The 15,705-nt window shown below is 45.4% G+C and overlaps 1 protein-coding gene across 2 annotated transcripts in view; it reads left to right on the plus strand.

Moving 5' to 3' along the window:
- Positions 1-3,283: 3,283 nt before the first annotated feature.
- The window catches only part of LOC105473751 (galactose-3-O-sulfotransferase 2), a 28,601-nt gene continuing 16,179 nt past the window's right edge, over positions 3,284-15,705 (plus strand). Inside the window, exon 1 of one of the 2 annotated variants that reach the window (XM_011727707.3) lies at positions 3,284-3,379. In XM_011727707.3, coding sequence (XP_011726009.2) covers positions 3,336-3,379 — 44 coding nt within the window. In that variant the 5' untranslated portion in view covers positions 3,284-3,335. The other variant, XM_011727708.3, reaches the window with a different exon arrangement.

The following is a 15,705-nucleotide window of genomic DNA, read 5'->3' on the forward strand; positions in this document are numbered from 1 at the left end:
ATTAATATTAATAGTTAATATTAATGTGCTTATTTATTGACTATTGAAATACTCATAATATTTTAACAAACAATAAGATATACATATACATTGGTTTTGACATATTAAACAGGTGTTTAGTATAAATTTAAAGTATGTCTGATGTGAACAGGGCTTCAACTTTGCCAAACAAAGGTAAAGATAAGGAAGCCGGGTGGTTGGAGGCTCTGGAAAATCCTTTTTTAACAGGGCAGAAGGAAAAGAAACAGGAAAAGCTCGCAAAGGTGAATTAGAAGAATATATCTGTAATATTTGTTGAAGCATTTCCATAATACACTGCATGTCAGAATTTCCCTTAGAAGAAGGAAAAGCTGGCTTTTTCTCTTCTCCCCCTTTTGCTACCCCCCCATCCTCTGTTATCCTGGCACAAATGGGCTCCGTTTCAGATTTATTTTTTTCCCAAATCCTCAGATACCTTTCCTCCTGTGGCTACATCACCACACTCTGAATCAGTCTCAAGTAACTCTAATGTCTGAGTGATAGAGTTACACAAGGTCCACAATTTTAGAAGCATAATATCCCCTAACTGGAGAGCTCTAAGCAGAGCTTCTACTACCTGTAACCATTCTCTGTGATTCAGCTGCACTTTAGTCTGATACTGAAACCAGTAACAATGTTGTTCAACATGGGCAAACAATCACTTCAAAGTCTTTTTCTTTCACTTCTACTCCTATAGACAGCAACAGTCCTTGAAACAGCCGTAAATATTCTGAGGCCAGAGAGATGGAATTCCCATAATGAAAGCTTAAGAAGGTTCCCCTTAACAATATCCGGGCCTTACCCGCCCCTAGGGGGTTCCCCTTCTTGTTCTCCCCTACTCACCCGTGCTGACCCTGCTCGCTGCGCCACTTGTTGGGGTCCGTGCCGGGCGTGGTGGAGAATGAAAGAACACACAAAAGACAAAGACACACAGAGAACATGGCGGCCGCACTCAGAGCCTCTGCCTCACTTTATTTATACCCCATAAACCCCCCGTCAGCAGAAAGAATGCAATGCAAAACAAACTTTCTTTTCCCACATGTAACCTTCTACTCAGTTCCTTGTTTCTATGCTCTTCCTTATCTGCCCACCTTCTTGGCGCCTACAGGAGTTCATTAAAAGTTCAATTGGAGATACTGTCCTTGAGCCCTATCTATTCTCAGCATACTGTTTTCTTTTTTTTTTTTTTTTTTTGAGACGGAGTCTCGCTCTGTCGCCCAGGCTGGAGTGCAGTGGCTGGATCTCAGCTCACTGCAAGCTCCGCCTCCCGGGTTCACGCCATTCTCCTGCCTCAGCCTCCCGAGTAGCTGGGACTACAGGCGCCCACAACCGCGCCCGGCTAATTTTTTGTATTTTTAGTAGAGACGGGGTTTCACCGTGGTCTCGATCTCCTGACCTTGTGATCCGCCCGCCTCGGCCTCCCAAAGTGCTGGGATTACAGGCGTGAGCCACCGCGCCCGGCCAAACAACATACTGTTTTCAAAGGCCCCTGCAGATTGGTGTTCCTGAGTCACTGTGGACCAGGCAGCCTGCCAGAGCGGCTGATTCTCAGCGGGGAGCTGGGGCCTGGCAGACACCCTGACTCCCTGGGGCTCCCAGCAGGGACCCCCCCACTGGCAACAGGTAGCCTCCTCCGTCTGGCTGCCGGGCCTCTGTCCCTTTCCCAGCCTGGGGCTGGGGCCACAGCTCCACTCCACACCGCACTGTCCTTGTCTGCCCCCGCAGAGCGTGAAGGTGGCTGGTGGCTGAGGACCCCTTGCCCAGGCCCACACTTCTTGCTCAGGCCCCATAAATCACTTGGGATCTGGAGAGCTGGGACTTCGACCTGGGAGGGAGGCACCTGGCCATGACCCTCAGGCGTGTGTAGGGAGGTGCCTGGCTGTGACTCTCAGGCCGTGACCCTCAGGCCGTGACCCTCAGGCGTGTGTCCCTGGCAAGTTGCTGTCCACCGGCCCCGCCGTCTGTCACGCGGGGCTCGGCCAAGGTGATTCTGGGGTAAAGACCCATGAGGCGCCATCTTCTTTGTTCCCAGGCTGAGCCTGTGGTGCCCTAGGCAGGGTGGGTGGAAGAAGCCGCGGGGAGGCCTCCTTAATGGTGGAGTGAGCGCCCATGTGGATGTCTCTTGACGGTGGAATGCAGAGGGCGCAGGGCGTGCCAGGTGGAGAGCTGCCCAGCCATGCTAGCAAGGCCCCGGCATCCCTCCCACCTGCCATTAGCACCGGGAGCTGCTCTGCGGGCCCCTCCCGCAGACTTGGGCTCTGGAGGTCTACAGAGCAGCCGGGAGGGTGATGCCCAAGCAGGGTGGAGGCCCCAGGCCCCTGGGTTGCAGGTGGAGGTAAATGGGGAAGTGGGGCTGGGGGTCTCTGGGCCTCTCACCAGCAGCTGCCCAGCCCAGGGTCTCTGATACCAGAGAGTCCACGTCTGCTCGGTCCCTCCTCCGAGCCCGTCAACCCACCCTCATTCCTGCCTCCGTGGCTATGTGGTCTGCACCCACCCGAACCAGGCACTGGCTGGGGCAGGGAGGCTGCCTTGGGCTGGGGCCAATCCCGGAATCCAGGCTCAGTTGGCACCAACAGGGAGGTGTGATGGGAAGGTGGAGAACTTGGCGTCGGAGGGCATGGCGGCCACCAGGGCTGGTGGGATGGGGTGAGGGTGGTGGTGACTCGTGGCCTGTAGCTCTGAGGAGCATCTGGCCTTCCTGTGGATTCGCTGTAGCACCTGGTCACAATGTTGCAGCATTTCCCTGGCTGCTTGTCTCTGAATTAATATCTATTTCCTGAAGAGAGAAATTAATTTTCATGCCGTAAAATCTAAACAAATATTTCTATTTATTTTGCACTCCTGTTGTCCTGTTTCAGAACTTATTGTCCAGCCCAAGATTTTAAAAAGTCAGATTTTCATTGGTGTGAAGCAGGCGCAGGAGGAGGAGGGGGAGGAAGAAGAGGAGGAGGAGGATGGGGAGGAGGGGGAGGAAGAAGAGGAGGAGGAGGGGCAGGAAGCTGGGGACTCGGGCTGGGCTTTCCTTGCTCATCCTCACAATGGCCGCAGGGCCCGCTGCCCTCTCGTCTGCGTCAGGTCCTGAGTTCCGAGTCCAGAAGCCCTCGCTGTGCTGTTGGAGCCCACCAAGCCCGTCCCTTGTGGGGACAGCTCCCTCCAAGCCCCACTGGGGGATGGACACTGAGGGTGGGGCAGGGGAGCAGGGGTAGGTCCCAGGCAGGTCCTCCCAGGGCCTGGTGAACACAGCGGCCCATCGAGGTTCCCCAGACTCCCTCAGCCAGTTCTTCCTGAGAACAGAACAGTTAAGACCAAGCCCTCCGATGGAGGTTCGGGGAGAGGGTGTGGCTCCCGTCCCAGGAGGCAGGTGAGCTTCTGGGGATTCCAGCTCACCTGCCCCAGAGCCGCACCCTGACTGTGCCTGTGCCCCGGGGAACCCAGAGCCGGCAGGGGTCGAGGCGGTGGGACCTCGGGGGAGCTCAAGCCTCGACTGTCCCCTCCCTGGAGGCTGGAGGCCAAGATGGTGTCCACGCTGGGCGGCTTGCAGAGGTAAGGGGGGCAACTGGGCCCCCCCAGGTGGACAAAGCGCGTCATCTGTGGCTATTCTGAGAGACTGACAGGAGTGGGTTTTGTGTTTGTCTTTCAAAGGAAGTGACTTGGATTTGGAGGCTGTTCCTAGTCAGGTTTCCCCGAATTCACCTGCCTTGGCTTCATTTCGGACGTAGGGGGCCCCTCCTGCCCAGGCCTGGGGCTGCTCCTGGGTATTTGGGGGTTCTGGGATGTGGGGCCCAGTGAGGAAGCTGTCCCCCAACACTGTGGCATGGAGATGCTCGAGTGTCCAGGTGATGGCCGGGGAGGGCGAGACCTGCTGGGCTTGGGACCTCCCAGTCTCAGTCTGCGGCTCAGGCCCGTGGCTGGGCTGTGGTGGTGGGAGTGCGGGGCGCTTGCTGGAACGCTGGTCATGTGTGCGCATTAGGATGCTCCCGGGGCTCTGGGTGGTGAGGGGAAGCTGGGCTCTGCTGTGCTGTCTGCCTTCTATAAACAGAGGGGAGGTGGATTTCTTCCCAGTTAGGTTTGAAGGGGAGGTAGGTGTAGCTAGGAATGCCTTGCATTTTCCTTCTCCTGCTCACCATCCTGTTTGGGGTGATTCCAGGGCAGTTCAAAGCCGTTCCTGTGCTCGCAGGTCCCTGCCTCCCCAGGGCCTGTGCCGCCATGAATTCAATCACCTTCCTTTAAGGGGTGACTTAAAATCAGCTGTTGGGGCACTGGCCAAGGACACCCCGTCACAGGGCTGAGAGGTGTGGGGCCGGCTGCCTGGCCTGGACCGTCCTAGGTGCCCCCTCCTGTGAAGGTTGTGGACATATTGTGAAGAGGCCCAGGGCCTGGGGAATCAGGCTCACTTGATTAGCTGGGGCCGAGCTGAGGCCCCTCTGGCTACCCTGGGGCCCCCTGAGGTCGGCCAGGGCGGGTGTGCCTGACCCCAGCTGAGACTCTGTGGGTGAGACCTGGGCAACAAGAGTGAAATTACATCTCCAAAAACAAACAAAACAAAACAAAACAAAAAACCCACACCCACAAAACGTTTAATCTCAATTTTTTTTTCCTTTTCTTTCTTTCTTTTTTTTTTTTTTTTGAGAAGGAATCTGACTCTGTTGCCCAGACTGGAGTGCTGGAGTGCAGTGGCACGATCTTGGCTCATTGCAAACTCCGTCTCGCAAGTTCACTCCATTCTCCTACCTCAGCCTCCTGAGTAGCTGGAATTACAGGTGCCCGCCACCACGTCTGGCTAATTTTTTGTATTTTTAGTAGAGACGGGGTTTCACTGTGTTAGCCAGGATGGTCTTGATCTCCTGACCTCGTGATCCACCTGCCTCAGCCTCCTGAAGTGCTGGGATTACAGGCGTGAGCCACCACACCTGGCCTCAATATTTTTTTCTAAGGAAATCAAAACTTAATAGTAATATGACAACTTGATCACATAAAATTTTTTTAATGTAAATCCTCTTATTGTGAGTTACATAGACCTTTCATTTCATGTTTGGATTTTCTCGTTTGTCCTGAACTTCCCTCCATCTTAAACAACCAGTCATTTTATTCTAGGACTAAATTTACCATACAAGATTCTTTCTAATATGAAATTATTTCTTTTTAAGCTTTCTTACCATAAAAACTCTTTATTTTTATAACTTTCTGTCTTGTTTCATACATAACCTTTAAATAAGCTTTGAATTAGACAAAAATTATTCATCTTTTTAAAAGGATGCCCTTTTTTTTTAGCAAGAAAGTTTTCCTACAATATATTTTTATTGGAAAAATACCCAAATTTGAAATATCTATTGTCTAATTTAATATAACTTTAGATTCTAAATTATGACAAGTTTGTCTACAAGTATTTATCCTAATACCTGTACCTAATTATTTTATTTTAATCATTTACTGATTTATGAAAACTGTGATATTCATCATTTAAAGTTATGAAACTGCCCTTGCAGAATTATCACTGAGACAGTAGAAAACATCTGCCCTAACTGACTCCACGTTGCTTCTAACCTCCAGGCTGTCCTTGTTCATTCCTGGGTGGAGGCTGAGCTAACTTTGGGAGGAACAAACTTAGTTTATAGTTTAGCTTTGAAACAAAAATGATAAGAGTCCTTTCCCAAAACAAACCTCCTTACTGCCTGTGAACTAGACTGTCTAAAACCAGAGGATTAGAAGTTATGGTAATCTTACTAAATTCAAGCTGTAGCTATGGATCATTAAACCAATATTAATGTCTTCTTTTTTTTTTTTTTTGAGACGGAGTCTCACTCTGTCACCCAGGCTGGAGTGCAGTGGTGCGATCTCGGCTCACTGCAAGCTCCACCTTCCGGGTTCACGCCATTCTCCTGCCTCAGCCTCCTGAGTAGCTGGGACTACAGGCGCCCGCAACCATGCCTGGCTAATTTTTCTGTGTTTTTAGTAGAGACAGGGTTTTACTGTGTTAGCCAGGATGGTCTCAGTCTCCTGACCTTGTGATCTGCCCGTCTCGGCCTCCCAGAGTGCTGGGATTCCAGGCGTGAGCCACCGCACCCGGCCTAAAGTATTCTTTATTTAAGATTACACAAATAGAGACTATTCTGTCTTGGGCTGCGTTTATAGTTTTGTAACTTTTATGCCAAATTTTGATACCTTGTAGTATTTGGCAGGGATAAGTATGAAATTGCTCGATTAATCAATGCAAACAAAAATGGATGCCGGCAAATTCTTAGGACGTTTCTAGTATTATTTACCAATAATTTAAAATCCAGCTTATTAAAGATTTGACTTAAGTCATGTGAACTTGAAAAGGCATTTGACTAGTTTTTTTTTAGTATCTAAGTACAATTAATTAAGCCAATTAATTGAGCTCTTTTGTATATTTTTACTAGTGAAACATTCTGCACACAACACATAAATACATAGACGTATTAGGCATGCTGATAGAAGTACATCTTAACAGATTTACAAAGACTTTTCCTTTCTTTATCTTAGACTTTCAGATTCTTAATAACCTGTTTCAGAACCCTAGGCAGTTGTTAGCTAGAGTCTTAAATTTGCATATTAAAGGAAACAACTCAGGTGAAAATCAAATAGCAAAATTTACAATGTATGGTATGGAGAGAAAAAGTCTGGTGTGCTACAGGGAGATTAAAGATGGATGCCAAATCAAACATAAAATTATAAAAATCTACCATTGGATTACATAAGGAGACAGATTTTATTTTATTTAGACAGGGACTACCCGTCTTGTAACTGGACCTCCGAGCTCTGGGCAGAGCCCACACTGAATCCTGGATTTCCAAAAAGGGAGAATTATTATGGGGCTAGATCATGTGATGCTTTTACAGGGCCCTTAATTTTTTTTTTTTTTTTTTGAGATGGAGTCTTGCTCTGTCACCCAGGCTGGAGTGCAGTGGCCGGATCTCAGCTCACTGCAAGCTCCGCCTCCCGGGTTTACGCCATTCTCCTGCCTCAGCCTCCCGAGTAGCTGGGACTACAGGCGCCCGCCACCTCGCCCGGCTAGTTTTTTTGTATTTTTTAGTAGAGACGGGGTTTCACCGTGTTAGCCGGGATCGTCTCTCGATCTCCTGACCTCGTGATCCGCCCGTCTCGGCCTCCCAAAGTGCTGGGATTACAGGCTTGAGCCACTGCACCCGGCCAATTTTTTTTTTTTTTTAAAGAAAGACATTTCTAAGTCTAAACTACACTCTTCTGTAAAAACCCAAGAGTAGCCTCTGTTTCAAATAACTATTTTAGTCAATAAATCAGGTAACACAATACAAAAGCAAGCAGTTTAAAAGCTAAGACAGGCTGGGCATGGTGGTTCACGTCTGTAATGCCTGCATTTTGGGAGGCCGAGGTGGGTGGATCACCTGAGGTCAGGAGTTCAAGACCAGCCTAGCAAACATGATGAAACCTTGTCTCTACTAGAAATACAAAACATTAGCCGAGTGTGGTGGTGGGCACCTGTAATCCCAGCTACTCAGGAGGCAGAAGCAGGAGAATCGCTTGAACCCAGGAGGAGAGGTTTTAGTGAACCAAGATTGCACCACTGCACTCCAGCCTGGGCAACAAGAATGAAACTCCGTCTCAAAAAAAAAAAAAAAAAAAAAAAAGACTGAGATGAACTTGTCTGTTTACACATTTGGGGGTTCCATGGGAACCCAAAGGGAGTCTAGCACCTTCTTAGTTTTCTTTAAGGAACCCCAGGCTCTTATAAACTGTTTTAGGTCTCTCGTGCAGCAGAGGGTGCAAGAGAAAGGAGAGACAGCAGAAGTAGATAGAGAAAAACAGAACTCAGTCAACTGAGAAAAAAAAATTTTTTTTTGCTCAAAAACAGGACAAGGTCCCAAAAACATGAAGAACATGAAGAAGGCCTTTTAAATACACACACACACACACACACACACACACACACACACACACACACACCCCTTGGAGATTAGCTTTTAATTAAGCTGACTTTAACCATTGAGCTCCTTTAAAAAAAATTTTTAAATCTCATTACCATATTTCACCTGGGACAAATTGCTGCTGTTTCATAAATACAGACATTGCCCTTTCAATTTGGTCTGGCTAGCACAAAGGTGGTCTTGTTATGTAAATAAAGTCCCTTTCGTGGTCAAAATAAAAAGCATTTCCTCTTTTTTTTTTCTTTTGACTGGCATCTTTCTCCCCCACCACACCACCTTTTGTGTGTGTGTGTTTGGGGCTGAGCGGGGCGGGGGGGACCTTAACCGTTTGAGAGGCCTTGTTCCCAGTAATTTGGAACTTTTCTTCAGATTTGATAAAGTCAGATAGAGTTGGTCAAACCCAATGGGAAAAAGATTGAAAAAACAACAAAAACAGAGACAAACAACAACAACAACAAACAATTCAGTAAAACAAACAGTCACACAACTTATATGATTACTGAGTGCTCTAATGGTAAGGAGAAATTAAGACCAGCTGGTTGGTAACTTTAGCCAAGACAGAACCCCAATTCGGCTACTTACCTAGGGATGGGTCTCAGGCTGAAGATACTCTCTACCATCTTAGAAGCAGGAAAAAAAGAAAAACCTCGGCCGGGCGCGGTGGCTCACGCCTGTAATCCCAGCACTTTGGAAGGCCGAGGCGGGCAGATCACAAGGTCAGCAGATTGAGACCACGGTGAAACCCCGTCTCTACTAAAAATAGAAAAAAATTAGCCGGGCGCAGTGGTGGGCGCCTGTAGTCCCAGCTACTCGGGAAGCTGAGGCCGGAGAATGGCATGAACCCGGGAGGCGGAGCTTGCAGTGAGCCGAGATTGCGCCACTGCACTCCAGCCTGGGTGACAGAGCGAGACTCCGTCTCAAAAAAAAAAAAAAAAAAAGAAAAACCTCATCTTCCCTGTTGGAAACAAGCTCAAACTCCATAAAGGAGTTACCTGCCCTCCATCATCACGGCAGCAGGAGAACTTGCCTTCTTTGTTGGAAGCAAGTAAAACTCCAAAAGAACAGGGAGTTGTACAGCAAAAGAAACTTTAGATTTTGACCAAATTTTGGGAGATCAGGGATTTTTTGGAGGGGGTGCTCCCAGACCTCAGCAAATTGTCCTATTGGTTTGAGCCATAAAGTTAGCTCATGTCAGTACCAGGCGCTGATAGGAGGTTTGCCAAAGGTCGGGGCATCTCCCCCAAGAGTCCCTCCGTCGTTACCGAAATGCAAACCCCGAAAATTTGAGATAGGTCTACAAAAGGAAAGTATCTTGGGCTCCCGAAATCACTAAGCTAAAGCAAAATGTCAAACTGGGAACTGCTTAGGGCCAACCTGCCTCCCATTCTCTTCACAGTCTCCCCTCTGATCATTGAGACAAATGCATATCTGACTGCTTCCTTCGGAGAGGCTAATCAGAAACTCAAAAGAATGCAACTGTTTGTCTCTTACCTACCTATGACCTGGAAGCCCTTCCCCACTTCGAGTTGTCCCGCTTTTGCTTCCAGTTGTTCCACCTTTCCAGACCAAACCAATGTTCATCTTGCATATGTTGATTGATGTCTCATGTCTCCTTACAATGTATAAAAAAAAACCCAAGCTGTCCTCTGACTACCTTGGGCACATGTGGTCAGGACTTTCTGAGGCTGGTAACAAATGTGCATCGTCAACCTTGGCACAATAAACTTTCTAAATTAACTGAGATGTGTCTCAAATTTTTAGGTTCACATTTTGGTAACCACAGAGGGATTCTGACCTTTGACAAACCTCCTATGGTGCTTGGTACTGGCGTGAGCTAACTTTATGGCTCAAATCAACAGGATAATTTGCTGATGTCTGAGAGCACCCCCTCCAGAGAATCCCTAATCTCCCCAAATTGGTCAAGATATAAAGCTTATTTTGCTGTACAACTCTTCTTCCTTTTTTTTTTTTTTTTTTTTTTTTTTTTGAGACGGAGTCTTGCTCTGTCACCCAGGCTGGAGTGCAGTGGCCGGATCTCAGCTCACTGCAAGCTCCGCCTCCCAGGTTCACGCCATTCTCCTGCCTCAGCCTCCCGAGTAGCTGGGACTACAGGCGCCCGCCACCTCGCCCGGCTAGTTTTTTTTGTATATTTTAGTAGAGACGGGGTTTCACCATGTTAGCCAGGATGGTCTCGATCTCCTGACCTCGTGATCCGCCCGTCTCGGCCTCCCAAAGTGCTGGGATTACAGGCTTGAGCCACCGCGCCCGGCCCTTCTTCCTTTTTTTTTTTTGGAGTTTTACTTGTTTCTAACAAGGAAGGCAAGTTCTCCTGCTTCCACGACGATGGAAGGAAGGTAACTCCTTTATGGAGTTTGAGCTCACTTCCAACAGAGAAGATGAGTTTCTTTTCCTGTTCTAGGATGGTAGAGAGCTGTTTTCAGCCTGAGACCCTTCCCTAGGTAAGTGAGTGAACTGGGGTTCTGTCTTGGCTCATGAGACAACCAGCTGGTCTTAATTTCTCCACACGGTCAGAGTGCTCAGTGATATATTGTTGGGTTTTTTTTGTTGTTGTTTGTTCTTGTCTTTCTCTCATTGGATTTGACCAACTCAGCCTGACTTGGTCAAATCCGAGTGAGAATTCCAAATTGTGGGTAACAAGGCCTCTCTAATTTGGCTAAAATTCCTTGTAGCTGCAGAGGCAGAAAAAAGATCAAACATAAAAGCATGTGTTTGGTTTCTGTGTTTGCTTTCGGTCTTAAAAAAAAAAAAAATTGTGCCAGGCGCGGTGGCTCACGCCTGTAATCCCAGCACTTTGGGAGGCCGAGGCGGGCGGATCACAAGGTCAGGAGATCGAGACCACGGTGAAACCCCGTTTCTACTAAAAATACAAAAAATTAGCCGGGCGCGGTGGTGGGCGCCTGTAGTCCCAGCTACTCGGGAGGCTGAGGCAGGAGAATGGCGTGAACCCGGGGGGCGGAGCTTGCAGTGAGCCGAGATTGCACCACTGCACTCCAGCCTGGGCGACAGAGCGAGACTCTGTCTCAAAAAAAAAAAAAAAAAAAAAAAAAAAAATTGTTCCTCCATCTACTTTTCTTCCACCCTATACCTCCTTCCCCCTTTGCCATCTGCAGTACCAAAGACTCTTGAGAAGACTTCTAATGACTTGAACTCTTTAAAGAATTCAGAACAAAGGCCCCACTCACCCCTTTGTGGGTGTTCTGTCTTCCATGTGGTTTCAAGAGTCATGGGCGGGTTCTTCTTAGGGCTAAAGCTCTGTTTTCCTGTATTGCATGACCTGACCTCTTTGGCTTTGGGGGTACCATAGATGCCCTTGCACTGTGAGAGGATTTGACCTCGGTGTGTATAATGGCGGATGAGAGCTACAAAGTTATGGGTGGCTGAGTACAGTCTACAGGAAGTGGTCTTGGCTGTTCTTTTTTTTTTTTTTCTTTTCTCTCTTAGGAGGTTGTTGTTTAAGGATCCTAATTCTAGTTTGGAGATGTATTCTAAAGGGTCTTCTCTATTGCTTTTCTCTCAACATTAATCTCAGTTTGGTTTGTCTGTGTGCATTTGTGTGAGGAACTGAACTGTTGTTTTCATAGGTAAATGAGAGACTGAGTTTTTCAGCTCCAAAGAGAAAGGGTATTTGCTTCTCCCAGCCACAGGGCCTCTGGGTGACCAGGGGGCCTCATGGGAGTATCTAGGGAGTTGACCCCCCTGTGATGTGCAGCAGCCCTTCAGGGAAATCCCCCCAAAAGTTAATTTAAAAATAGTTAATCCAGGAAATGCATATAAAGGCTGATCACCCAGCGTTTTGAGCCCTCTCTGAGGTCATAGACCTCTGGAGAGAGAAACTGAGACTTGTAAGAGGGCAGAAATGACTCAGCAGTGACACACTGTGGAGTCCTGCCCACAAGCAGCACACATCAATCCACAACACAAAAACCTAGGCCACAGCTCAGTTCCTCCTTTTGAGACAAAAAAGCGGGAAACAAATAATCCCAGAATGAGGAGAAAACACAGAGAATGGTCCCTTTTTGAGCACTCTGTAGGTTTTAAGGCACATCTACTTGCCAGAGTAAAATGGAAGTAATACAGTCTTTGTGCACATTTACATTACGGAAAAAAGAGCCCTGAAGTCGACCCCAAACCAACAGAGTTCCTACGTCCCCTTTTCCCCTGTTTTCTTTTCTACCTGCTTTAAATCTGCTGTTACCTTTCTACTGAGATAAAAACCACTGTTTTGATCTAACAGGTCTTTTTTGCAAGCCAGTGAACTTATATTTATCTCACGGCTAAAGTACTGAAGTAAAAGCTACAGAATCTTTGTGTGTGTGTATGAGTGATGTATATGTCTATGTGTGTATATAGTTGAAGACCTTTATAATAGACTTATATAATTTTATGTTCAATTGGCAATTAAGTCTGCTTTAGTTTCCCTCTAGCTCACCAGACTTTCTCTTCATATCTTACTATGTAAATTTTGCTATTTGACTTTCATCTGAGTTGTTTCCTTTAATATGCAAATTTAAGGGTATTTAGCTGACAACTGCCTTAGGGTTGTGAAACAGGTTATGAAGAATCTGAAAGTCAGCCAGGCATGGTGGCTCAAGCCTGTAATCCCAGCACTTTGGGAGGCTGAGACGGGCGGATCACGAGGTCAGGAGATCGAGACCATCCTGGCTAACATGGAGAAACCCTGTCTCCACTAAAAAATACAAAAAACTAGCCGGGCGAGGTGGCAGGCACCTGTAGTCCCAGCTACTCGGGAGGCTGAGGCAGGAGAATGGCGTAAACCCGGGAGGCGGAGCTTGCAGTGAGCTGAGATCGCGCCACTGCACTCCAGCCTGGGCAACAGAGTGAGACTCTGTCTCAAAAAAAAAAAAAAAAATCTGAAAGTCTAAGATAGGGAAAAAGTGGTGTTTATGAATCTATAAAATGTACTTCTGACTGGGTGTGGTGGCTCACGCCTGTAATCCTAGCACTTTGGGAGGCCTAGGAAGATGGATCACGTGAGGTCAGGAGTTCAAGACCAGCCTGGCCAACGTGGTGAAACCCTGTCCCTACTAAAAATACAAAAATTAGTGGGGCATGGTGGTGGGCACCTATAATCTCAGTTACTCAGGAGGCTGAGGCAGGAGATTTGTTGGAACCTGGGAGGCAGAGGTTGAAATGAGCTGAGATCTCATGCCATTGCACTCCAGCCCAGGCTGATAACAGTGAGACTCCATCTCAAAAAAAAAAAAAAAGAGAAAAAAGATGTACTTCCATCAACATGCCTAATATGTATATGTATTTATGTGTTGTGGTGGTGTGTGCACATTTCACTAATCTAAGTAAATGAGTAAAATAAGATAATTAGGGAAATAAAATAGGATAAATACTTGTAGACAAACTTGTCATAATTTAGAATCTAAAGTTATATTAAATTAAAAAATAGATATTTCATTATTTGAGTATTTTCCAACAAAAATATATTGTAGGAAAACATTTTTGCTGAAAGAAAAGGTGTCCTTTTAAAAGGGTGAATAATTTTGGTCTAATTCAAAGCTTATTTAAAGGTTATGTATGAAACAAGATACAAAGTTATACAAATAGCGAACTTTTTGGGTAAGAAAGCTTAAAGAGAAATAATTTCATATTAGAATTTTGTATGATAAATTTAGTCCTAAAGTAAAATGACTGGTTGTTTAAGAAGGAGGGAAGTTCAGGACAAACCAGAAAATCCAACCATGTCATGAATGGTCTATGTAAGTCACAGTAAGAGGATTTATGTAAAAAGAAACCAAAAACTTTTATATGATCAAGTTGTCACATTATTATTAAATTTTGGTTTGCTTAGAAAAAAAACTGGGATTAAACTTTTTTAAAACTAAGGTTATTACATCCGTGTATCTCTCTATATGTGCTTTTAAAGTACTTCTGACATGAGTTACAGGACTTTGACTCCCGCATGTGAAAAGGACACCAAGTCCTGCTACATTTTCAACACTGACAGTAATTAAAGCCCCATCTTCTGGCCTGATAGAAGATGTCAATCAAAATAAACTGCATTCTTGAAACACAGAGTCAGAAATTAAAGCTATTCAACTCCTTGGGGCCAAGTGTGGTAGCTCACGCCTGTAATCTGGGCACTTTGGGAGGCTGAGGTAGGTGGATCACCTGAGGTCAGGAGTTCAAGACCAGCCTGGCCAACATGGCAAAACCCCATCTCTACTAAAAATACAAAAAATAGCTGGGTGTGGTGGCAGGCACCTATAATCCCAGCTACTTGGGAGGCTGAAGCAGGAGAATTGCTTGAACCCAGGAGGTGGAGGTTGTAGTGAGCAGAGATCGCACCATAGAACTGCAGCCTGGGCAACAAGAGTGAAACTCCATCTCAAAAATAAACAAATAAGTAAATAAATAAATGAATGAAAAACAAATTTAATTGACTTCATGCTGTTTTTATTAGGGTTTGTTGTTTGGAACATTAAATCTCCTCTCTCAAAGAAGGCTTTTGCCTTTTTTGAAATCCTTGAGTTACCACTTTGGTTAAATGGATAATCCAATTTGTGATATCAAGTGTTTTAAACCTTTGATATTTGGCAAACTTGCAAAATCCAATTATAAATTATGTCTTTTTCTGACTTAATTAATCCTTTAAGACATTAGGTTCTCTAAAGTCCAACAATGACGTAGTTTAGCCTATTTGGTATAAAAATTATACAGGAGGCATTGTCAAATATGAAATGGTATTTGGTTTTCTTTAGGCTGTGTTTGTATAAATATGATATTGGTATGTGTTCCAAAATTATGGGAAACTCCTATAATTCTGATATAACTTAGTATGCTTTATCAATAACAATTATAATTATTATGTTAAATTACTGTGTGCCACAGAGGAAACAAATTTCTTTGTCAATTGTGTCTTTGACTATGGTTGCCCTAAAACTTTTTGTCATCCACGGACATTTGTTTTCTTGTTTTGGTCCTCCTTAGATGGTGGTTTTGTAATCTGCTATAGAACTCTAACAGGTGTTCTTAAATATAGGATTCTGATAACTTTGGAGATTGTGGCATTAGAATAGAGAAAGAAACTTTCCAGAGTCTCTTGGAGAGTGGAAATGTTCTTGAATATCAAGCAGAACAGAAGTTAACTGCGTAAACTGAACTGATAGAAGATTAAAAAATCTTTTTGACCTTTGCATTAAACGTTGCTGATTCTTTCTTTTGTATTTTTCAGAGCTGAGAAAACTTTTCTTTTGAGCTATTGACAGCTTTTTACAATTCAGTATACTCCTATGAACAAAATTTGGGGTATATTTGTTTCTTTTGAGGACTAAGCTCTGATTTTGTATCTTGCCCAAATTCCTATCTAAGAGGTCTGGGGTGTCATGTCCTACAAACCATAAATTCTCATCAGATGGGTTTTATTTGACCCTGTATATCATGACTTACTTCCCAATCTGACTCTGGCATAACAAGGAAGAAAATAAAAACGTTTTACCCCAAAATATATTTCCTTACCATACCTTGAAATTGCCCTGCAACGTCTCTTGTGGGAAAAATTCACATTCTATAGAGAATCACCTTTCTCCTTTGTTTTCCTTTCCTGTCAGATCCAGGAGATCATCAACTAAGAGCCAGGCATGCTTTTAGGTCTGATAAGAAACATTTTACAACCTGCTGTCTCTCTGAAGTCTGCTATCTGAGAGCTTCCTCTCTGCACAATAAAACTTGGTCTCCACAATCCTTTACTTTAACCTGAACATTCCTTACT

This window comes from Macaca nemestrina, chromosome 11 (assembly GCF_043159975.1).
Source record: "Macaca nemestrina isolate mMacNem1 chromosome 11, mMacNem.hap1, whole genome shotgun sequence".
Taxonomy (NCBI): Eukaryota; Metazoa; Chordata; class Mammalia; order Primates; family Cercopithecidae; genus Macaca; species Macaca nemestrina.